At 42.3% G+C, this 20,505-nt stretch overlaps 1 protein-coding gene across 1 annotated transcript; it reads left to right on the forward strand.

Moving 5' to 3' along the window:
• The first annotated feature begins 2,549 nt into the window (after positions 1–2,549).
• slc22a31 (solute carrier family 22 member 31) lies at positions 2,550–20,473 on the forward strand. The gene is made up of 9 exons (XM_079497841.1): positions 2,550–3,119; positions 5,602–5,705; positions 6,353–6,507; positions 11,565–11,733; positions 12,596–12,741; positions 13,352–13,460; positions 16,303–16,517; positions 16,791–16,902; positions 17,655–20,473. The coding sequence occupies exons 1-9, from the start codon at positions 2,592–2,594 to the stop codon at positions 18,112–18,114; spliced, it is 1,998 nt and encodes a 665-aa protein (XP_079353967.1). The 5' UTR covers positions 2,550–2,591; the 3' UTR covers positions 18,115–20,473.
• Positions 20,474–20,505: the final 32 nt, after the last annotated feature.

Consider the following 20,505-nt stretch of genomic DNA (forward strand, 5'->3'; position numbering starts at 1 on the left):
AATGAAAGGAGTAATTAGGTCATATGTCCCTCAAATATGACGTAAATGTGTGGCAACACAAACATTAAATGCCATTGACAATGAAGGGAAAGTGTACGTCATATGTAGAAGAGCAAATCGGCTAACCAATCACTTAAATTCAGTTTTCCAAAGGTTCCCCATCACATCAAGTCAGGCAGCGATTATTATCAGAAAATAATTGCCAATCTTGGAATAAATTCCATACCAAGAAATGTCTTAACTTGTAAAGTTACACATTTACAGGTAAAAAAGGTTGAAACTCAAGGGAGGAGCTGTGACAGCTGCTGAAAGTTTGGGTAAAAAATGTTTAATTCTGCATTAAGTAGCATGTGAGGGGTCAAACTAGGGGGGTTTCATAATTAATTTCTGAAATATTAATATTATACTGCTCCACAATGTCAAATGCCACTGTAGTCAAGGTCACCTGGAGGGCCTGGTACCTCCAGAGGGTTCACTTGGGGGGAGTGGAGGAGTGTAGCAGGGCTAGGCTGCACCTTGTGCAGATTGATTGATTGATTGATTAAAGCAGGAAATACTTTTTGCACCAAGTAGCCATCAGGACATAAAATTCACAAACAAATACACAATAGCTTACATAGACAGTGGTTCAGGGGTAGAGTGGCCGGTAGAACGACTGGATGGCAGTTCGATCCCGGGTTCCACCGGAGTTAGTGTCGAAGTGTCCTTGAGCAAGACGCTACCTAGTTGGTGCCTGTGCAGGCTGGTGCCTTGAATAGTTTCCACTGCCAACTGTGTGTGAATGGGTGACTGTAATGCACATCTATGTAAAACGTCTTGGATAAAAGAGCTATATAAATGCACCATTTACTACACAACACCTCTTACAGAGAGCAGGTAGAGGGGTTGTTAATTCCTTCCATTAGTTTAATTTCGAAATTCATACAACCCCGAAAAGAATATGAACAAAGCCAATATTCAAGCTAAAAATCAGAACCGTCTGAAGTGAGTGGTGCTGTAATGTACCGTGTGCTGTACGTACTGTATACTGTACTGTACAAGCTATCCTCCCGTGTGTGTGTGTTGTGTGTTGTGTGTTGTGTGTTGTGTGTGTGTGTGTGTGTGTGTGTGTGTGTGTGTGTGTGTGTGTGTGTGTGTGTGTGTGTGTGTGTGTGTGTGTGTGTGTGTGTGTGTGTGTGTGTGTGTGTGTGTGTGTGAACTGTTCACGACCATAACATCAAACAGGTCTCCTCCTATAAATACCTGGGAGTGCAGATCGATCAGGACCTGAGCTGGCAGACGCATGTTACAACCCTATGTTCAAAGATACACCAGCGTCTACACTTTCTTCGAAGACTTAGGGCTCCATCTTGTGCCACCCTTGTCCCTTATCCCTAAACGTACTGTAGGCCTATTTGCCATTTAATTATTTTGAAAAACATTCTAAAATAGTTCAACTAGCCGATCTACATCGAGACATTGTGAGCTTGTATAGATCGGCTATTTAAACTATTTTAAAAGGTATTTTAAAATAGTAAAAAATTAGTTTAGGGATAAGGGTTAAAGGGGTGGCGCAAGATATAGCCCTTAGTCTTTTCGGAGTCAGTGTAAATATTATGTTGACGTTTTACAGGGCTAGTATTGAATCTATCTTGAGATATGGTATGTCCAGCTGGTTTGGCAACCTAACTGTTAAAAACAAATCTCAAATTACTAGCCCCCCCCCCCCCCCCCCCCCACTCCCCAGGCCATGTTTGAAACAAGCTAGGAATATTGTATCTGACATTTGACCCTTTGCATGTATTGAACCGTGAGTATATCTGGCAGGAGATATAGGACTCCACAGTCACATGCTTAATCAGAGTTTGCTAAATGGCAGCATGACCCCAACTGACTAGATGCACTTTATTGACTAGTTGCACTTTATCAAGGAAGGGAATGTGTGCAATATCTCTGTTTGTTATGTTGGTGTGTTTCATCATGGTGTTTTCCTTTTTCTCTTCTGTTATTTGTATCCTCTGTGTCTCCAAGACACATTTCTCCTAAGGAAGACAAATAAAGACAACCTTGAACCTTGGATGACTTTTTTGCGATTAACTAAATAATTAAATAATGCAATTAATCACAATTAAAATATTTAATCGTTGGACAGCACTAAATAGTTGTGCAGTAGGTCCACCACCACACATCTCTCAAGGTCTCCCTCTGCAATTTCAGGTTGTGTGTGTGTGTGTGTGTGTGTGTGTGTGTGTGTGTGTGTGTGTGTGTGTGTGTGTGTGTGTGTGTGTGTGTGTGTGTGTGTGTGTGTGTGTGTGTGTGTGTGTGTGTGTGTGTGTGTGTGTGTGTGTGTGTGTGAGTGTGATTCAGCTATTCTTGCTTGGCTCCTCATTCCTTGAAACCTTGGGGTAATGATATCTATTGGCTATGGCCCAATTTGTTGGATGATGGAATGACGCACATTAAAAATAGTACCATGACGCACAGCGGGGTCTCCCACTGGCATGAATATGACCCCATACTCTCACCCCTCACTGAAGTCCAAGTCCAAGTAAGTGTGTTAGTAAGCAACAGATGACAGTGGGAAGTTGGGACCCCAGAGTCTGACTGGGAGGATGAAAGGGTCGAACCCAGATCATGTATTCAATGTGTCTCCACCCACTTTTGCTTTACCTGCTGCGCTTAGACTCGAGTCCAGAGAGAGAGACACGAACCAGCTGTTGCAGTTGCACGACGCAACTCACTTTAATACAATGGACTATGAGACGAAGATTTACCCTCACGTGGGTGGATATGGACGATATAACAGAATCGTAGTAATATTCAGCTGGTTTCCGAACTTTGCGGTAATGCTGAATCTTTTCTGCGATGTATTTTACACTTTGATGCCAGACTCTTACCACTGCAAACCCGACCCGCAGCTTCTCCCGTCTACTTTCCTCCTCAGCAACCTAACCAGACAGGGATATCTTAATTTTACTATACCGTGGGTAAACGGTACTGGTTTAAGCCACTGTGAACTTTTCAAGTACTCAACAAATGCGTCCATTTTTTCGGAAAACGTCCCTAAAGAGAGGGTGTCCTGCACAAAGGGATGGGAGTACTCCCACGCGGCTGGACTTCAAAGCAACTATGTGACAGAGGTAACAAAATGTCTGGAAATGGAATTGATTGTTGTTTGGACGTGGCTGAAGTTTCAATACACAAAGGGTTAACGCATTGTCATCAGTCACACGCTTATGATAGCAAACACATTGGCTGTGCTCAACAAAACAAAACCACCTACATGTTAACCCTTTCTCTAGTCGGGTCTTGTCAACACATTATTATGTAAAACGGGTTTACTGGTCTGCCAAAAAGTCATACCAGTTCAGTTCTGGTTCTGTATCATTGAATTAGTTCACCCGCTGTTGTTGTTCTGATCTCGCACTCTGATTAAGAGCGTCTGCTAAATGCCTAAATTGTAAACCGTTGGAGCCTACGTGATAATGAAATTGGCAGTCTGTAACGTTCATCCAATATTTGCTCAGGTTAAACAGCCAAAACTTCCCAGCCTTGTTGATGCTTTTCCCCCACACTCTGATCTGCAGCTCCATTTCCCAACAAGTAGACAGGAAAGCTTTAATGAATACTTGCCATGACGTTTTGTAAAGCTTTTGTTTTGTTGGCTACTTTTCTGGATCTGAGATCTTTGTGATCTCATTTCAGTCTTGAGACTGAGTCCAATAAATTGTAATTGATAATAATAATAATAATTGATTGTAGGCTACATTGATAAACATTGGATTGATTGACTATCATAGGCATAAATAGGTAGCCATGGTTCACATCATCATGACAGTCATGTTTCAGGGCTAAATAATAGGATACCTTGACCAAACAAGGCCCAGAAGATGTGTTTAGTCTGGTGCCACCTTATTAATTATTATTAATATATATACTCTAAGGGTGCCACTCCATATTGCATAGCCTATGTAAAGCTAATCTTGTTTATTTGACTTGCTGTATGTTTCAACAGCCTTATGTCAGTCAGGATCCATCCCACTCTGCAAACACTGACACAGGATTTTGGTAGCCAAAAAAACACATCTCAGTGCAAACAACTACTACTAAATATTCTCATGTAATTTATGGGGGTTAACTTTACAGCTGTTAAAACTTTAAATCTTTATTTTCTTGTATTTTGAAGTCTTACACCGGCATCTGCATCACATTGGGCATGCTTGAGATATAATACAGAGGGAGATTGTATAACTCTAGATAAATTGTTATTGCACTTCAGCATGTTTCATGACTTTGACACAATTGCCATGGATAGCAGAAGTGTGGATGTAATTCAATAATTATTATCTCAATACTGATAAGATAGCAATATGTCATGTCTTGGTGAAAGGGCCCATGCCTCAACTTGGTTGTTAGGGCCTGGATTGAGGAGTGTTTGTGCCCATGTGTTGTGATGCTAGGAAGTCCCATGCCCACCCCCTTCCTGTGAACCTGATCATGTCCTTCCACCCTTCTCCATGACGTATGTGTGCATGTACTGTACACAGTACTGTACAAGGAAAAAAGGACAGACTCTTGCCATTTTAGAGCACAACTGATGCTAGCCTTTTGGGTCTAGGGACCGGCTAGACCACAGATTACCGGTGTTTTGACCGATATGTTGTCAAAGTGTAACATTTTCTAACCAATCTGAAAAACACAGTCTATTTTAACATTTAACCTATAAGCAAAAAGGAATACAAATGAACACAACTTTTTGATAGATACAAAATAAAAACGTAAATGTTTTGTGAGCTTGTAGATGGGCAATATTTACAAAATGTTTGAAAACATTTTTCACCTACGTATAATGATATGTCCAGATTAGGGATGCCAGGCTAATTGGAACACATCAGATGCATAATAACGATGCTAGGCTAAAAAAAAAGTATAATAATGATGCCTATATATCAGGCCCTAATTTTGATGCTCAAAGCAAGAACCAGGCAAGGCAAGGCAAGCAAGCTAATAGATGGTATATTTTCATGAGTTCACACAAGATGATGACGTCATAGCTCTTTGAACATGGTATGAGGATATGGTGGACAAGAAAAAACCTAGAAGACAAGAGAAGAAGTGGAACAGGTTTTGGTATGAAGCATGTCATAGTGCTGCCGTTTGTGTCGGTTTGTTCTAATGTAATAATACTGTCAGCAGACACTGTAATTCAATCAGGGGGAACATGATCTACATTCCTCCTTGAGTCACAAAAGTGTGTGTGTGTGTGTGTGTGTGTGTGTGTGTGTGTGTGTGTGTGTGTGTGTGTGTGTGTGTGTGTGTGTGTGTGTGTGTGTGTGTGTGTGTGTGTGTGTGTGTGTGTGTGTGTGTGTGTGTGTGTGTGTGTGTGTGTGTGTGTGTGTGTGTGCGCGTGCAATTCTCGGAAAGTTATCTAGTCTGATTATGATGAATGCTTATGCAACACAGTGCAGTTTAAGATTAATTGAATTCATTTCTTTTAACGTTGTAAAGTCTAAAATTACACAGACGCAGTGTTTCAACCTGAAGTTCCTCAGCGTTGCCATGATCACAGTTTTACATAAGCTATGAAATTCATTGGACTGCCTCTCTGTCTCTTTCTTTCAGTGGAACCTAGTTTGCACAGACTACTGGAAGATCCCGTTGCAGCATATCTGCTTCATGAGCGGGTGGATTCTGGGATACATCCTCCTAGGCACACTGTGTGACTGGTAAATAATGACTGTGTATGAGTTAGGTCTGTCTCTATATGGGATAGACATGATGATATGTAAATGGGATACATCCTGATTCTAATAAATAGTAAATGGGATACATCCTGATTCTGGGATACATCTTCCTAGGCACACTGTGTGACTGGTAAATAATGACTGTGTTCTGGGATACATCCTCCTAGGCACACTGTGTGACTGGTAAATAATGACTGTGTTCTGGGATACATCCTCCTAGGCACACTGTGTGACTGGTAAATAATGACTGTGTTCTGGGATACATCCTCCTAGGCACACTGTGTGACTGGTAAATAATGACTGTGTATGAGTTACGTCTGTCTCTATATGGGATAGAGATGATGATATGTAAATGTAGGTAAATATCCACCTTTGTTTTTCATTTCATAAAATTAAAAAAAATATGTAGTATTTAAAATGATTTAAAAATCAACAAAAAACCCACAACTTTTCATCAATTAAAAACCATTCTTGTAAGTATTTCATTAAGTAAAAAACTGGTCATCTAGATCTACAAGCTCACAATGTGTTGCTTTGCGCCGTGTTGTGAGCTTGTAGATCTAGATGACCAGTTGTTGCACACATTATGTGACTTACGAATCGTCCCTAACTTGTACTTGTGTCTTAAGGTTGGGTCGTCGCCGAGGTTTCCTCCTGTCTGTCAGTCTGTCCAGTCTGCTAGGAGTGGCGGTGTGCCTGTCCAACAGTGCTGTGGTGTTCCTCCTGCTGCGTCTTGCTCAGGGTGCCATGTTGGCCGGGATCTTCATCTCGTCATACATTTCCAGTAAGAATTGTTTTAGTAGCCAATTATTATTATTTTTAATGTAGTTGTTATGCCAATGAACCCTCTCCACACATTTCTGTATTGCTACTGGTGAAATAGCCAGTGAAGAGCTGGTCAGTGATGAGCTGGTCAGTGATGAGCTGGTCAGTGATGAGCCCCCACCGGGAGAATGTAACTCCTCCATCTTGCTTCTCTTATTCAACACCCCCTGCTGAAAGGTGCCGCCCCAACCCGTAAAAGTACATTCAGTGAGAAATATCACCTTCTCACCTGGCTTCTCTTCCCAAACACGGGCCAATTGTGTTGCATGCACCGTGGTGGATTTGAACCCCTTACCCCTGGACTCTGCGGTGGTGCACCGGGTACTTTAACCCTAATGTTACATTTAGTTTAGAATCGGAAATAGCAGAGCTTGTAGCTACTAGCTAGGCTATTTCCAGTGTGTGACATGATGGACAACCAAGTGTAAATCAGGAAGTGTCCTGTTCAATCGGAGGCTTCGGAGCAGCTGGGTGGGAATAGCGAGCGACGAGTGTAACTCTTATGGTGAATTGCAGTGAATGGGAACAAGAAGCAACAAAGCCTCTTGTGTCTTATGAGATATGGAGAAAAATCCTGTTTGATCACGGGGGCTTACACCTCAGAGAGTGCTCCCAAGCTATTCTATATTCAAACTGATGGCGCTTTGTGTTCACCTCTGTGGGGATAAAAGACACGGCTCCCTTGTGTTTTGATTGATAGAATGACATTGTTTTATATGCAACATGTTCTGTCAATCAATTGAGGTTTGGGTTGTGCATATTTTTTCTACTGAGCCTTTGGCACACTTTCAGAGGCTCATGTCTGTCACAGAAGAGAGAAAGAGAGAGTGAAATTGTTAACTTAACATTGTTAACAGGATTTTTGTTTTGGATGAAACAAGGTGTATTTGCTCTCGCTAACAAAGAAAAACTCTGGCAATGAGATAATACAAATTTGTGGTGCCTTTTGATGAAAAAGGACAAATCTAGGGTCATATGAAGTCCCCCCTTTGTCACATCTCATTCTACCTCGCCATCCTATCCGTCTTAGGAAATGGCCCATTTTGCCCTAAGAAAAACAAATCCGCCCTGTCCTATCTTGTGTTTATTTAAGGACATCATAACAGTTGTAACTTGAACCATTCATCTACCAGTAATGTCTTTAATAAGTCATGATGAGGCATGCTTAAAGTGTCATTCAGTACAGAAGGTCACCAATAATCACTGAGAGGTGTTTGTGGAAGCTCACTGCTTTGAGATAAAAACATAATTAAAGAGGGCAGAAACTTGCATAAAATGCACAATACTTCAAGCCACAGCTAATGTATTTCAGCTCATGTTGATAGCAGTCTCTGCTCTCTGGGGTTATCTTCATGATGAGGTGTGCTTTCTTCTCGTATGTTAACACAACAGTGAACATACTGTACTGTAATATCCAAAACAGACATAAAACAGCTACATCACACCGACAGCTCTTGTTCTACATCACATCCCCGACTCGAGATAAGACTGATATGATAGAATCAGCCAGATAAATGGGTCTGATCCTGATTTTGTCCAGACCACTACAGATGTTTTGACGTAGACGTAAACGTAGATTTGTATTACAGTTTCTATTTGAGAATATGTAGTTGCATGCAAACAAAAAACAAAAAAAACACAACTTTCTGATAGAGAAAAATAACTAATTCAATTTTATATAATAATAAACTTTAACACTGGATTTTACTGTGAAGGAGTGATTGTGGTGAAGGCCAGGGTTAGGGGAATGGCATGCATCTTCACTGCTGATCGGTGTGAAGCGGAAGAATTAGGAACAATCCATTCAGTACTTGTAGATTAAATGGAATCTTCTGAAATTGTACATGTGTGGAACAAGCTAGTACTAGGTACTGTGCTGTTAGGGAGTTCCCTATCTGTTTCTAATATGCATGACATTCTCCACATTCCTGTGAGGTCATGAATTATTGAGACCAGATTTTGTTCTGTGGGGTAAGAGAAAGATGCGGTGCTGCCTGGGACCCTGGGTGTAAGCACTTGGGTCTGGGAGGAACAATTCTCAATTCCCCACAGCCTCTCCGTAGGGGGACAGAAACAATAGCAGGACAGAGGGCAGGGAAGTTAGCAGGAAGTGACCTATCTGCTTTCCTTCGTACCTCTTTTCAAGGTTCAAGGTTTCTTTATGTGCTATATCTGGTGTACGAGTACAGAAGGTTTCTTTATGTGCTATATCTGGTGTACGAGTACAGAAGAGTAAAGTTCTTTTGTTCTGATGTCCTCGCAGCAGTGATGACAATAATATTTAATATATATAACCACATCAAGGGCAAACAAAAAAGGGCTAACACTTGGGGGACATTAGGTGGAAGTTCCTAGGCATTTCACACTGTCTCAAACATGCAGCATGTCTCAGGAGGTAGAGTAGGTCGTCCAATGATCCGTGGGTCGGCGGTTCGAATCCCGGCTTCTCTTGTCCACATGTCGAAGTCACCTTTTGCAAGACACTGAACACCACATTGCCTCCAATGACTCGGTCGGTGCTAGCTTGCCACCATTGGTGTGTACTGCCTCACCTCCCAATTTATGAAAGAATGGACCAATGTAAAGCACCTTGAATGCTTAGAAAAGTGCTATAAAAATGCAATCCATACTTAGCCTAACTGTCAAACACAATCACCTACTTGACCACATTGAGCAAGGGTTACAGTTAACTAACGTAGTCTCGTGCAGCCTAGCCTAACTTAGTATCGTGTAGCCTAGCCAGACCATCATAGTGGTTTTTCACAGGGGATTCACAGATTTCACACTGAGAAGGACTGAGTCCGTTTGATTCGAACCGTTCCAGAATACGGTTGCCTGGTCCCCGCTGGCCATGATTCACATTGGCCGAGATTCAACAGCGCACACAGGTACACTTCATTCAATGTATGTGCCTCAGAGGGGTGCTGTGGACTATGGGGCTTTGGGAGACAGAAAATGTCATGTCACAGAAGCGGAGTCACTTTCAGAGTTTCGAGCAAATAATAAAGTTTGGCTGTGTTCCTGACGTTGTCTTGAGTTACAATAATATCATAACAACAATACACAACTAAAGCAGTGTGCGCTGATGGTCTTAAACAGCGCAATGTAACGTCTCTCGTCTGTATCACGGTGACATCACTTACATATCCTTGGTATGTTAACAGTGACGTCACTGACTAAACCTTGGTATGTTTGTCCTAGCTGCAGTGCATGGCATGTGGTTTTTTTCTTTTTTTACCACAGCTTGTGCTGTGCTACTCAAACACTAGCGGATTATCAATCATTCTTTGTCAACATTCAAGTAGAACTACTAGGGGCCTATTTCATGAAACTTGGATGAACTAATCCAGGATTTAAGTCAAAACCAGGCTTGTTAAATCCTGGTCTGTACAGCCTGGTTTATTCCGTTCCACTAAAGCCAAGCGAGGCTTAGAATGGACGGATTTAGCGAGCCAGGATCATAAAGCCTGGCTGAATGCAGAGCCTGGCTTTCTCTCACTAGACCCATTCGGTGGAACACAGATTTACTGATCCTTCTTCTTCGTGGGGTATTATGGCAGTTTGCATCCTTAATAGTCGCATTACTGCCCCCTTCTGTATATCTCAGTACAGTATCTTTACTAATCTATTCCACAGACTGATACAAGGACTCTAAAAGCAATACTGCTGCTGTAATAAAAGAGATAAAATACAATAGTGGATAGACTTAACTACCCAAAAAATATAGTCTACATTTACCATTGTGATATTTGGCCATAACTCCCCCTTCTGAGGGAGCTACCTTTGGTGAAGGGGGTTGTTGCCCAGACTGGTGAACTGGTTAAATCCTGGCTTGGGGTGATGCACTAGTGGCCGATAGTGTGTGTGAAAAGAAAATACAGTGAGTAATTGTACATTTTCACTTTTACAAAATAAATAAATTCTTCTTAACCACTTGCACCACAGCAAACCTATTCTAATAATAATAATGGCTCAAATTTATATATATATTCTGGGGGAACATTCACCAAAAGTAGCTGATCTACAAACTCACAAACTGTCATGATGAGGTTGTGCAGCCTATATATTTTGGTTCTTTGATTTTGTATAGGGCTTAAATTAGTCCTTTAATGGCAATGTGCACCAATATGATGTTTTAATGCAGACCGATAAAAATAAGGCAACATAAACCCATGATAATAAGTGTGGAAAGAATCATTGATTTGTGATCAGATTGACTGCTTAATGAACGGTAAAGACATCAGGATTAGGTTAAACCTGGCTGTTAGCCTGGTCCGGAGCAGGCTAAATCCACAGCATTAGTTTCCATGGTAACTAGTGTGGCATTGCTTTCATGAAACCGAATCAAGCATCAACATATTCAGGTTAACTGGCTAAATTAATCTGGCAAGATTAACCATCTTTCATGAAACCGGGTTAATCGCTGATCCAGGATATATTGTTAAATCCCGGTTTAACCTCTAATCCAAGTTTCCTGAAACAGGCCCCGGAAGTACAACCCAGGTAAAATAATGTGTCATTATAAAAAAATATAAATTATGATTATAGTCCACTTCCTCCTTTTAGTACGGATGGCCTTCACATTGCAGCGATCCGTATCCGAGACTTGATTGATTGCGATCCCGGGTACGGTTGGGCAATCCGATCCCGGGAACGGTACGCATCATTCACAGTCACACTACCACAACATCTGCAAAGTGGTCCCTGAGTGCGCACCCGGGACAAGTGTGAATCTGCCCTGAAATACTCTGAAATACCAAGATCTTAATATTTAATTTGGGGGCATCTGGAAAGTTTGTTTTGGCATTTTCATCCCCCTCTGGTGGTCTTATTTACAGACGGCACACAAAATGCATACAGCCTCATTACAGTAGTTTTGCATTGATGTGTTTCTCAACTAATAAGGCATATGCTGATTTTACAATTGTCTGATTGGTTTTGGGTTGATTTTTAAAAGGCTGTCTCTATCCACCTGTCCCTCGCATTCATTCTCTCACGTCCTTCTCCTGCTGTCAGGGTTGGAGCTTTGTGACCCTCCTCATCGTCTAATGGTTGCCATGATCAGTGGCTTCTTTGCTGTGAGTGCAGAGCTGCTGTTGCCGGGCTTTGCCGTGATGTGTCGTGATTGGCCCATTCTCCAGGCTGTGGCTACGCTGCCTCTGCTCTTCCTGCTTCCCTATTGGTGGTGAGTCCATCGCGGTGCCATGTTTGGAATGTGCAGGGTAGGGCTTCACATATATCACACTAATACTGTATTCATATCGCAAGAGGGCTGCTTAACTCATTACGTGCCTGGGTTTATAGTGATTTTTCACCTACCTTTGAAAAATCACAGTATATTTTCCGTCACTCAATTACGTGCACGAGTGCTCTCAAATGAAGCGCACGGATGTCACAGAATAGAGGGGGGGGAAATATGTTTACCTTTCGTCAGAAGCACTGATTATATTTGTAATCCCATAGTTGGAACGGTGGGGCGTTGCTATAGGAACCGGACCAATGTTAAAAGCTTCTGTAGGCCTCAACCATTATATAGGCGGAGTATACGCTGGGGTCCATATATATATATATATATATATATATATATATATATATATATATATATATATATATATATATATTAATTATAATATATACGGACCTGGGGGGGGGGGGGGAGGAGAGGAGGAGGAGGAGGAGAGTTAAGCAGCGATAAGGCGGGACCAAGCCGGAAGCCAATATGCAATGAGAACAATATGCACGAATAAGCCATAGAAACATGGAAGACTGAAAGAAGGAAGACCATGTAATTGTGACAAGTTAGGTTTTAATTAGTGTGGGATAGGGGCAGGGTTATGCAGGGACGTACTTGGTCCCTTAAATATTCTGTTATATCCTGAAGCCCCAGGATCTAATTACATAGGGCTTCTACAAAATAGACTGCAACAGGGTAAATCCTACACCAAATTGTGTTGCAATGTTCTGTTAATCTCTTCCTGAGTTATTGTGATGTTTATACGATGTACTGTAGGCTTTACTACATGCTGACATTATGATGTGCTCCTCAGGTGTGCATCAGTGTACCCAGAGTCCCCTCGCTGGCTGATGGCAACATCCCAGATCCAGGAAGCTAAGAAGAGCCTTCAGGATTTCTCAACCAGGAATGGAGTATGTCTGGAATCTGAGATCTGCCCTGGTGAAACTCTGCTCTCAGGTACGCATTTATATATGCGCGCGCACACACACACACACACACACACACAACCTCGCCCTCGCGCCATTACTGGGTAAAGTAGACAGGGTAAAATCAATGGCCAGAGTTGGGGCTTAATGTCATCTGGGACATGATACACTCAATGTGGTGCTATGCCACTGATGTATAGAAATAAGACTGCGGCACACTACTGCCAATATCACATGGTATAGTGTCCACTGTCATGTATTATAGCTTGATTGCTGCATCAATTATAAACTTATATAATGACACATCATGATTTACTAGCAGCAACAGTTATATAACACTGGTGTCTTAAGAATGTGATTTGAGGTTTTTCTTTGACCCCAGTAATCAGCCTTCCCTAATAAGTCTTCCCTTAATGTAGCAGAATTACACACAAATGATAGCCTATTAGTGGTAATCCGTTGTCTCTGTTGGGTTTAATAGCAAAATACTGGTTAAGAATGATGCTAACAATGTCATAATGTGGAAGAATGGGTTTTGCGACATGCTAGCTAGATCAACCTGATTCGGATGGGTGTATATTAGTGTGAACATGTTGTGTTGTCATCATTAAAGCCGTCTGTGGACCTGTTTGCTCCTACAGAGATGGACGTGGCATATGGAGAAGACTGCCAGCCACATTACCACTCGGTCCTGGAACTGCGTCAGACACGTGTCATCTGGAAGAACTGCCTCATCCTCAGCTTCACAATGTGAGTTGCTCTATAGACAGTTTGTTTTTGCACTCAATGTTCCCAGCTGACTTGCATTTAGGGCTCGGCTAAATGAATCAAATAATTTCAAACTTTTGCCTCGATTAAAATTAATTACGTTTTTATTTTAATGGTGGAAATAGCCAATCTACAAGCTCACAACGCGTCACATCGCTATTTGCACAATCTTTGTGCAACAAAGAGTGTTAGATTCTAAACTAGATAATCTAGATTCTAAACACTAAAGACAGATGCCCGCTTAATTTGTTAAAGTTTATTTTTGATATACTGTTTTGACTGATTTCTTGGTTTACCTATGACCCTAGATTACTATTTCTATGCATTAGATTCATATTAACCTTGCTTACTGTAAATCGCTCTGGATTAAGCACGCCTGCTAACATGCCTAAATTGTGAATTAATTAGATAATAATCGACTAAACTATTAGATAGTTTTGTGTTGATTGGTTAATATATATATATATATATATATATATATATATATAAATCACACCCGTGTGAAGTGAGGGGCGCTCTTATCATCGTACATCATCAATCATCATCTCATACTGGCCAATCAGAATGCCTGTTGCCACACATATACTATATATATATATTTGGCAGACATTTGACCTAATTTCTCCTTTCATTGTAAATGGCAAATATTGACACGTGTGGGGACAAGATTTGACGGACATTTGACCTAATTTCTCCTTTTATTTGTCAATGGCAAATATTGAGACGTGTGGGGTCAAAAGCTGTATATAGGAGGGGCTAGCACCTCTCAAAAATCACACCCGTGTGAAGTGAGGGGTGCTCTTATCATTATACATCATCATACATCATCTCATGAACAACTGAACTTATGTGTTGGTTAGCCGATTTGCTCGTCTACATATGACGTAAATTTTCCCTTCATTGTCAACGGCATTTAATGTTTGTGTTGCCACAAATTTACGTCATATTTGGCAGACATTTGACCTAATTTCTCCTTTCATTGTCAATGGCAAATATTGAGACGTGAGTGTGGACAAAAGCTGTATACCGTATGTAAAATAAATCACACTTGTGTGAAGTGAGTGGCGCTCTTACATCACATATCATCGCATTCCTTGCTACAAACACATTCTGTGCTCATGAATAAAGCTGTACATAGGAGGGGATAGCGTCACTCAAAAATCTTCTTCTTTTTCGATTAACGTACATGAGCTCGATTAAGTTGGTTATTGGATCGAATTCTTAGTTTATTTATTTTTGAGGGGTGCTAGCCCCTCCTATGTCCAGCTTTTAGTGTATGTGCAAACACAAACTTTGCCCTACACAAACATTAAAGGCCATTGACGATGAATGGACAATTTTGAGTCTTTAAACATTAAAGACGAAGGTGAGGAACCAAATTCTGATTGGCCGGAATGAGATGATGTATGATGATGTACGATGATAAGAGCGCCCCTCACTTCACATGATGGGTGTGATTTTTAGTATATTTTTGGTTAATTGATTAGCCCTATACTTGCATTATATATCTAGTTTAAAGCAGTAGTTTAAAGTAGTAGTAACCATGTTGAAATACCAGTGACATGGTAACGCACGTAAACAGGAAACAGGTTCCTAAGGCTGTCCGATAGCAGAAACGGGGGTTGTGGCCGAGGAAACCTCTCTATACACTGTATTTATAGACAGGTAGGCTAGGCGCCTATAGTTGAATGGACGGTAGAGAGCCCGCCTGGGAAGCAAAAGGTTGCAGGTTAGATTCCCAGCCCCGGCAATGTGTTGGCCCTGAGCAACACACATTGATTGCCATGTATTCATTAATTAATTCTTCTGCCACCACCAGTGTTCTTCAGTATTTTTACCATATTTTGTCCACGCACGGGTCTTTCACCCGGAAAATACATTTTGTAAATGCGATCATCAGGTGTTTAGTTATGTACCCTTGAATGTAGCTTGTTTTGACCAAAAACATTGAGGCGGATGGAGTTTTCACTTCCTGTTCATTTTTGGTTGTATCCGTCTCCTAGCCACCTAGTATCATTCATACGTTGGTGAAGCTTGACAGCAAAAGAGAAAATTCTGCCAAAAATCATCTTGTTTGATTGACTTTCTTGATCACTTTTGATGCCATTTTTTCACCTGTCAGTTTATTGTAGAATGCAGCCTAAATACGCAACCTCGTCTTTGCTATACTGTCAACTCTGACCTTGATACAGTACAGTATGGGAGATTATGGCACAGTTTGTTACAGTACAGTATGGTACAGTGCAATATGGTACGGTACACTACAGTATGGTACAGTACGGTATGACTGACCGGACCATGTATCCATACAGCAGCAGACTGACTCCCTCCCACATCTATTTGTTAAAAGAAAGGTTGTCACCCTGTGCTAACTGACACCTTGCATGTCTGCCACCCAGGTTCATTGGAACGGGCATCCAGTACTGTGCTAACTGACACCTTGCATGTCTGCCACCCAGGTTCATTGGAACGGGCATCCAGTACTGTGCTAACTGACACCTTGCATGTCTGCCACCCAGGTTCATTGGAACAGGCATCCAGTACTGTGCTAACTGACACCTTGCATGTCTGCCACCCAGGTTCATTGGAACAGGCATCCAGTACTGTGCTAACTGACACCTTGCATGTCTGCCACCCAGGTTCATTGGAACAGGCATCCAGTACTGTGCTAACTGACACCTTGCATGTCTGCCACCCAGGTTCATTGGAACAGGCATCCAGTACTGTGCTAACTGACACCTTGCATGTCTGCCACCCAGGTTCATTGGAACAGGCATCCAGTACTGTGCTAACTGACACCTTGCATGTCTGCCACCCATACCAGGTTCATTGGAACAGGCATCCAGTACTGCTTCACCAGAAACCTACACAGCTACTCCAGAAACTTCTACTTCACGTACTTCCTCCGGGTGCTGACTGGATTGCTGGCCTGCATCCTCCTCTGCTTGTCTGTCAACCGTTTAGGCCGTCGTGGCATCCTGCTGCTCTCCGCCATCATCACTGGTCTCGCATCGCTGGTACTGTTGGCCCTGACTCAGTGTAGGTTACATCATCTTGCTACTCTATTCTACCTTGTCCTTACTGTATCCTACTCTTACCATGCCCTTCCCTGTCATCCTAAAGCCTTATTTATACTTTGTTGTACTATGGTGTGACGTCGCTTGTCGGATTTATGCTCATGTTGTGACCATAATTAAGCATATATTCTCAAAGTTCCTGTGTTTACGCAGTGCTTGTGGAACATTTGGCTACATGTGTCAGTATGAGTGGCAACTAACTGTGTGTGTGTGTGTGTGTGTGTCTCTCTCTCAGACCTACATGGAGGCCTGGTGTTGGTGCTGTCTGTTGTTGGCCTGCTGTCCTCGCAGGCCCTTGCGATGCTCAGTGCTTTCTTTGCCAGTGAGGTCATGCCCACCGTGGTTCGGTAAGTGCTCCTCTGGTTAGCTCTATCCCTGACCTGTGCATCTGTTAGAGCAGGGTTCCCCAATTCATTTTCCTCAAGGGCCATATTTTGACTAGGGTACCAGGCTGGGGGCCGAGTCCGCACGCACAAGGTTGAGGTCTTGCCCTGAAAATTCATTTTCAGGGCAAGACCCCATTTGAAAGGGATGCCCAGTTTGACATGCATAGGCTACTGACCCCCATTTAATGCCATCTATATCTGGGACCCCCCCTTTTTTAATTCTTCCAGGGGCCACAAGGGGGCGCTCCGTGGGCCGCAAATGGCCCGTGGGCCGCCTATTGGGGAACCCTGTGTTAGAGCTTTAGGATGGACTAAGACAGTGGTTCTCAAACGTTTTAATTTCAAGGACCCCATAACTCTGAGTGTATAAATGTATACAATGTCAGAGTTACACACCTGAGGGTCCCTGGATCCCACTTTGAGAATCATTCTTTAGACTATAAGGCAAAGATCCGCAGAGATAACAAAATGCAAATGGCCAATCCCACACCTTGCCACTAGTACAAACATGTGGACACAGAGGTCTTTTGTTGAAACCTCTGCATTTGGCATCAACCTTTCTTTTTTTTGGCATGAGTGGACATTTTTGAGGGGTGACAAGGAAGTTAACAGGTTGTCAAATATTGCGTGTATAAACAGGCCGTTTTAGTCCACGCATGAGGTAAAATTTGAAAGTATTTTACACGTGTTCACTTGGCTTCCTCTCCACACAGAGGTGGCTGTCTAGGCCTGGTGCTGGCAGCAGGCTGCGTGGGCATGGCCGCCTCCTCCCTGATGGAGCTCCAGAACAACGGCGGCTACTTCCTCCACCACGTCATCTTCGCCTCGTTTGCCGTTCTCTCCGTGCTCTGCATCATGCTCCTCCCCGAGAGCAAACGGAAGCCCCTCCCAGACTCCATGAAGGACGGCGAGAGGCAACGCCGCCCGGCTCTCTTCCTGTCCCAGGGCGATAGGGACAACCTGCCGCTTCTGCGGCCCAGTGCATCGGAGTACAACCCCGACAACTACCACCGACTAGTCTCCGCCACCAGGAGGATGTTGACCAAAGATACAATGCCCTTCAAAATTGGCGCTGTGCCTGTGCACGCTCCTCTGCTGGCGGCCAACGGCGCACCGAGCAGAGAAGTGGGACTAGAGAATGGCCTGCTGAGAGAAGACGTAGACGTGGCGTAGCAGTGTGTGTCTCAGCCACTCTCGTTCGGGGACTTCGGACCCATCCTGTAGAGACCCAATTTATGTACCGGGCATATACCTCTACACGCTGTCGTCATCCAATACCTTTTCACCTAGTCACTCACCAGATTATCTGACCTTGGCTCAGATGTGGTTTATTTCAGAATGACATGGTCAAGAAATATGTCAGTCTTTATAATATGTCAGTCTTTGTGAGTTATATTCAATAATTTTAACCTTTCCCCTTTTTGTTGTTGCATTTTTATGTTTGTTTTTTACTGAAGATGTATATATATTCTTTTTTTTTTCTTCAAATCAAATTTTGCACTGAAAAACTATTTGTTGACAGCCGTGTCGTTTTCTAGGTTTGTGTCCATCTTTGGATAATGCACAGTGAAATCTGGAGCGTTATATTTTGTGACAGAGTAGAAAATGGATCTGGGTCTGTTTTTAAACTCTCACAGTTAAATGAATATGCATTTTTTTATGTGCGTGTTCTTGTTGCTGGTATATTCACTAGTGAATGAACACATTACTAACCACTACAATTTAGAGGTCATATACTGTCTGTGTAGAGAGACATAGTCAGACACCAGTGAATGTAAATAGAGAGGAGCATTGGTCATTCGCACAGCAACCCCTGTCCAGTTATTGGAGTCTCATGCTTGTTATTAAGAATGGTTGTCTGTAGACGTAGCCTCCTGTCTAACTGTCCGCTCATCTTTCTTTTTTTTTTAAAGAGTTAGTAATCTATAACTAAAAAACATTGCATGGATGCATCTGGGACATATCCTCAGTGATGTATCCCAAGGTCATCGGAGTTTCGGGTCTCGAACATCATATCCCTCACTCAGGTGACCCAGCCGGGGTCAAGTCCCGATTTACGTCCCAGTAGCTACCCTCAATCAGTCCCATTAGGGAAAATCCCAGGGCCACACAATCCGTTGCTCCGGAACTACTCTGCCAGGACTGGGAGAACCAGATTCTGGCATGTGGAAGAACTAGGCACTGTGGGTTGACTCCTGTCCGGGCCCCTCCTACGTCTCACCAGGTCCACTCCTGCTCTCACCAGGCCCAGGACCTGTGCGTTGCACCAGACTCCCAGCACCAGGCACTTCATTCAGGAGTGGTGGATTATAAAGGCCTCACAGAGGTTTTTTTGGGCTTCCTCCTCACGGAGGACACAGGCTGGGGCGCTAACCCATACTGCTCACCCGGGTGCCGTCTACATTCCGGCTGTCACCCGTCTCTCCGGTGGTCACCAGACTATACCTGGTTGTCACATTAGCTATTCCTATGAGTCACTATAAATAGAAGAACTATAACTAAAAAAACATCGCATGGATGCACCCTGGGATGGTTTTTTTTTTTATCCTCAATCAAGTTTATTACCAAAATGTTCTCCAGGTTTAAGACATTAAAACCAACAACCCAAAATAATGTATAGAACTTTTTTTTTTAAGTATCCAATAAAAAATGTCCAGACAATACAATGCAATCCAAAATCCAACAACATTAGACTCCAACAAACAGAAACATGTCTAGGCAAAAAAAAAGGGAATGCATCTAAATCACGTTTACCAATTAGCTTATAAACGGACACGGTCAGAATGGACAGTAAAATGAGGGGACTGACTGGACGAGCTTTTTTTTTTTGCAACTTTCTTTCTTGCTCTTGGCGCTACTGTCTGCTCATCTAATTCACCAGAGACACAGCAGTTTGGTTCAAATTGCCTGGTATTTTGTGTTGTGTATATACAGAAGCAGACAAGGGGGCACCCAATGCTTAATTTATGTTTTGTCGTATGATGGTGTTGCTCACCAAACATTTCTTTTTAAATTAGCTATTTTCAGCAAGCGACGCCATCGCACAATGAAGAATAATTGAGGCTTAATGAGTTGACTGAAGCATTAGCCAATAGTTACTTAATATATTGACACAGGAGTCAAAGGGCATTCCTTTTCTGTTTTGGTCTGTTTGCTAGAGAAAGCGTAGTTGTTTGCATGATTTAAATATATTTATTGAAAATATTTGCCTGACCATTTTTGGTCAGATTTGTATTGTGTGGTGATCAGGGTAGGAGTAAGTAAGTTTTGGCAAGTAATGATCACTTGGAGTTGGAGGTTCTGTCCTGTACTAAAATAATGAAAGTGGCTGTTGAATTTGGGGAATATACAGTTAGGCATGTAACGATTCACTCAACTCACGATACTAGGTTCATAATACGATTTGTCAAGATACGATTTTCTTTTTAACCCATTTTGACCTGAGATTAGATTCTAAAAATGTCTTCTAAATCCTGAAATTTTTCTGAAAAAGCTATGTTTCTATTCTAAGCTATGTTTCGTTCTTCGATTTTTCAAAAATAGCAGACCTACAAGCTCGTAGCG

The sequence above is a fragment of the Electrona antarctica genome (genome assembly GCF_951216825.1).
Source record: "Electrona antarctica genome assembly, chromosome: 3".
Lineage (NCBI taxonomy): Eukaryota > Metazoa > Chordata > Actinopteri > Myctophiformes > Myctophidae > Electrona > Electrona antarctica.

What these genes read in the sequence shown, in the direction of transcription:
- slc22a31 (XM_079497841.1), top strand. Translation starts at nt 2,592, where the DNA reads ATGAAAGGGTCGAACCCAGATCATGTATTCAATGTGTCTCCACCCACT. An exon ending in CTCATCCTCAGCTTCACAAT is followed by an intron (nt 13,461 to 16,302) that starts GTGAGTTGCTCT and finishes CACCCATACCAG; the next exon opens with GTTCATTGGAACAGGCATCC. An exon ending in ACTGTTGGCCCTGACTCAGT is followed by an intron (nt 16,518 to 16,790) that starts GTAGGTTACATC and finishes TCTCTCTCTCAG; the next exon opens with ACCTACATGGAGGCCTGGTG.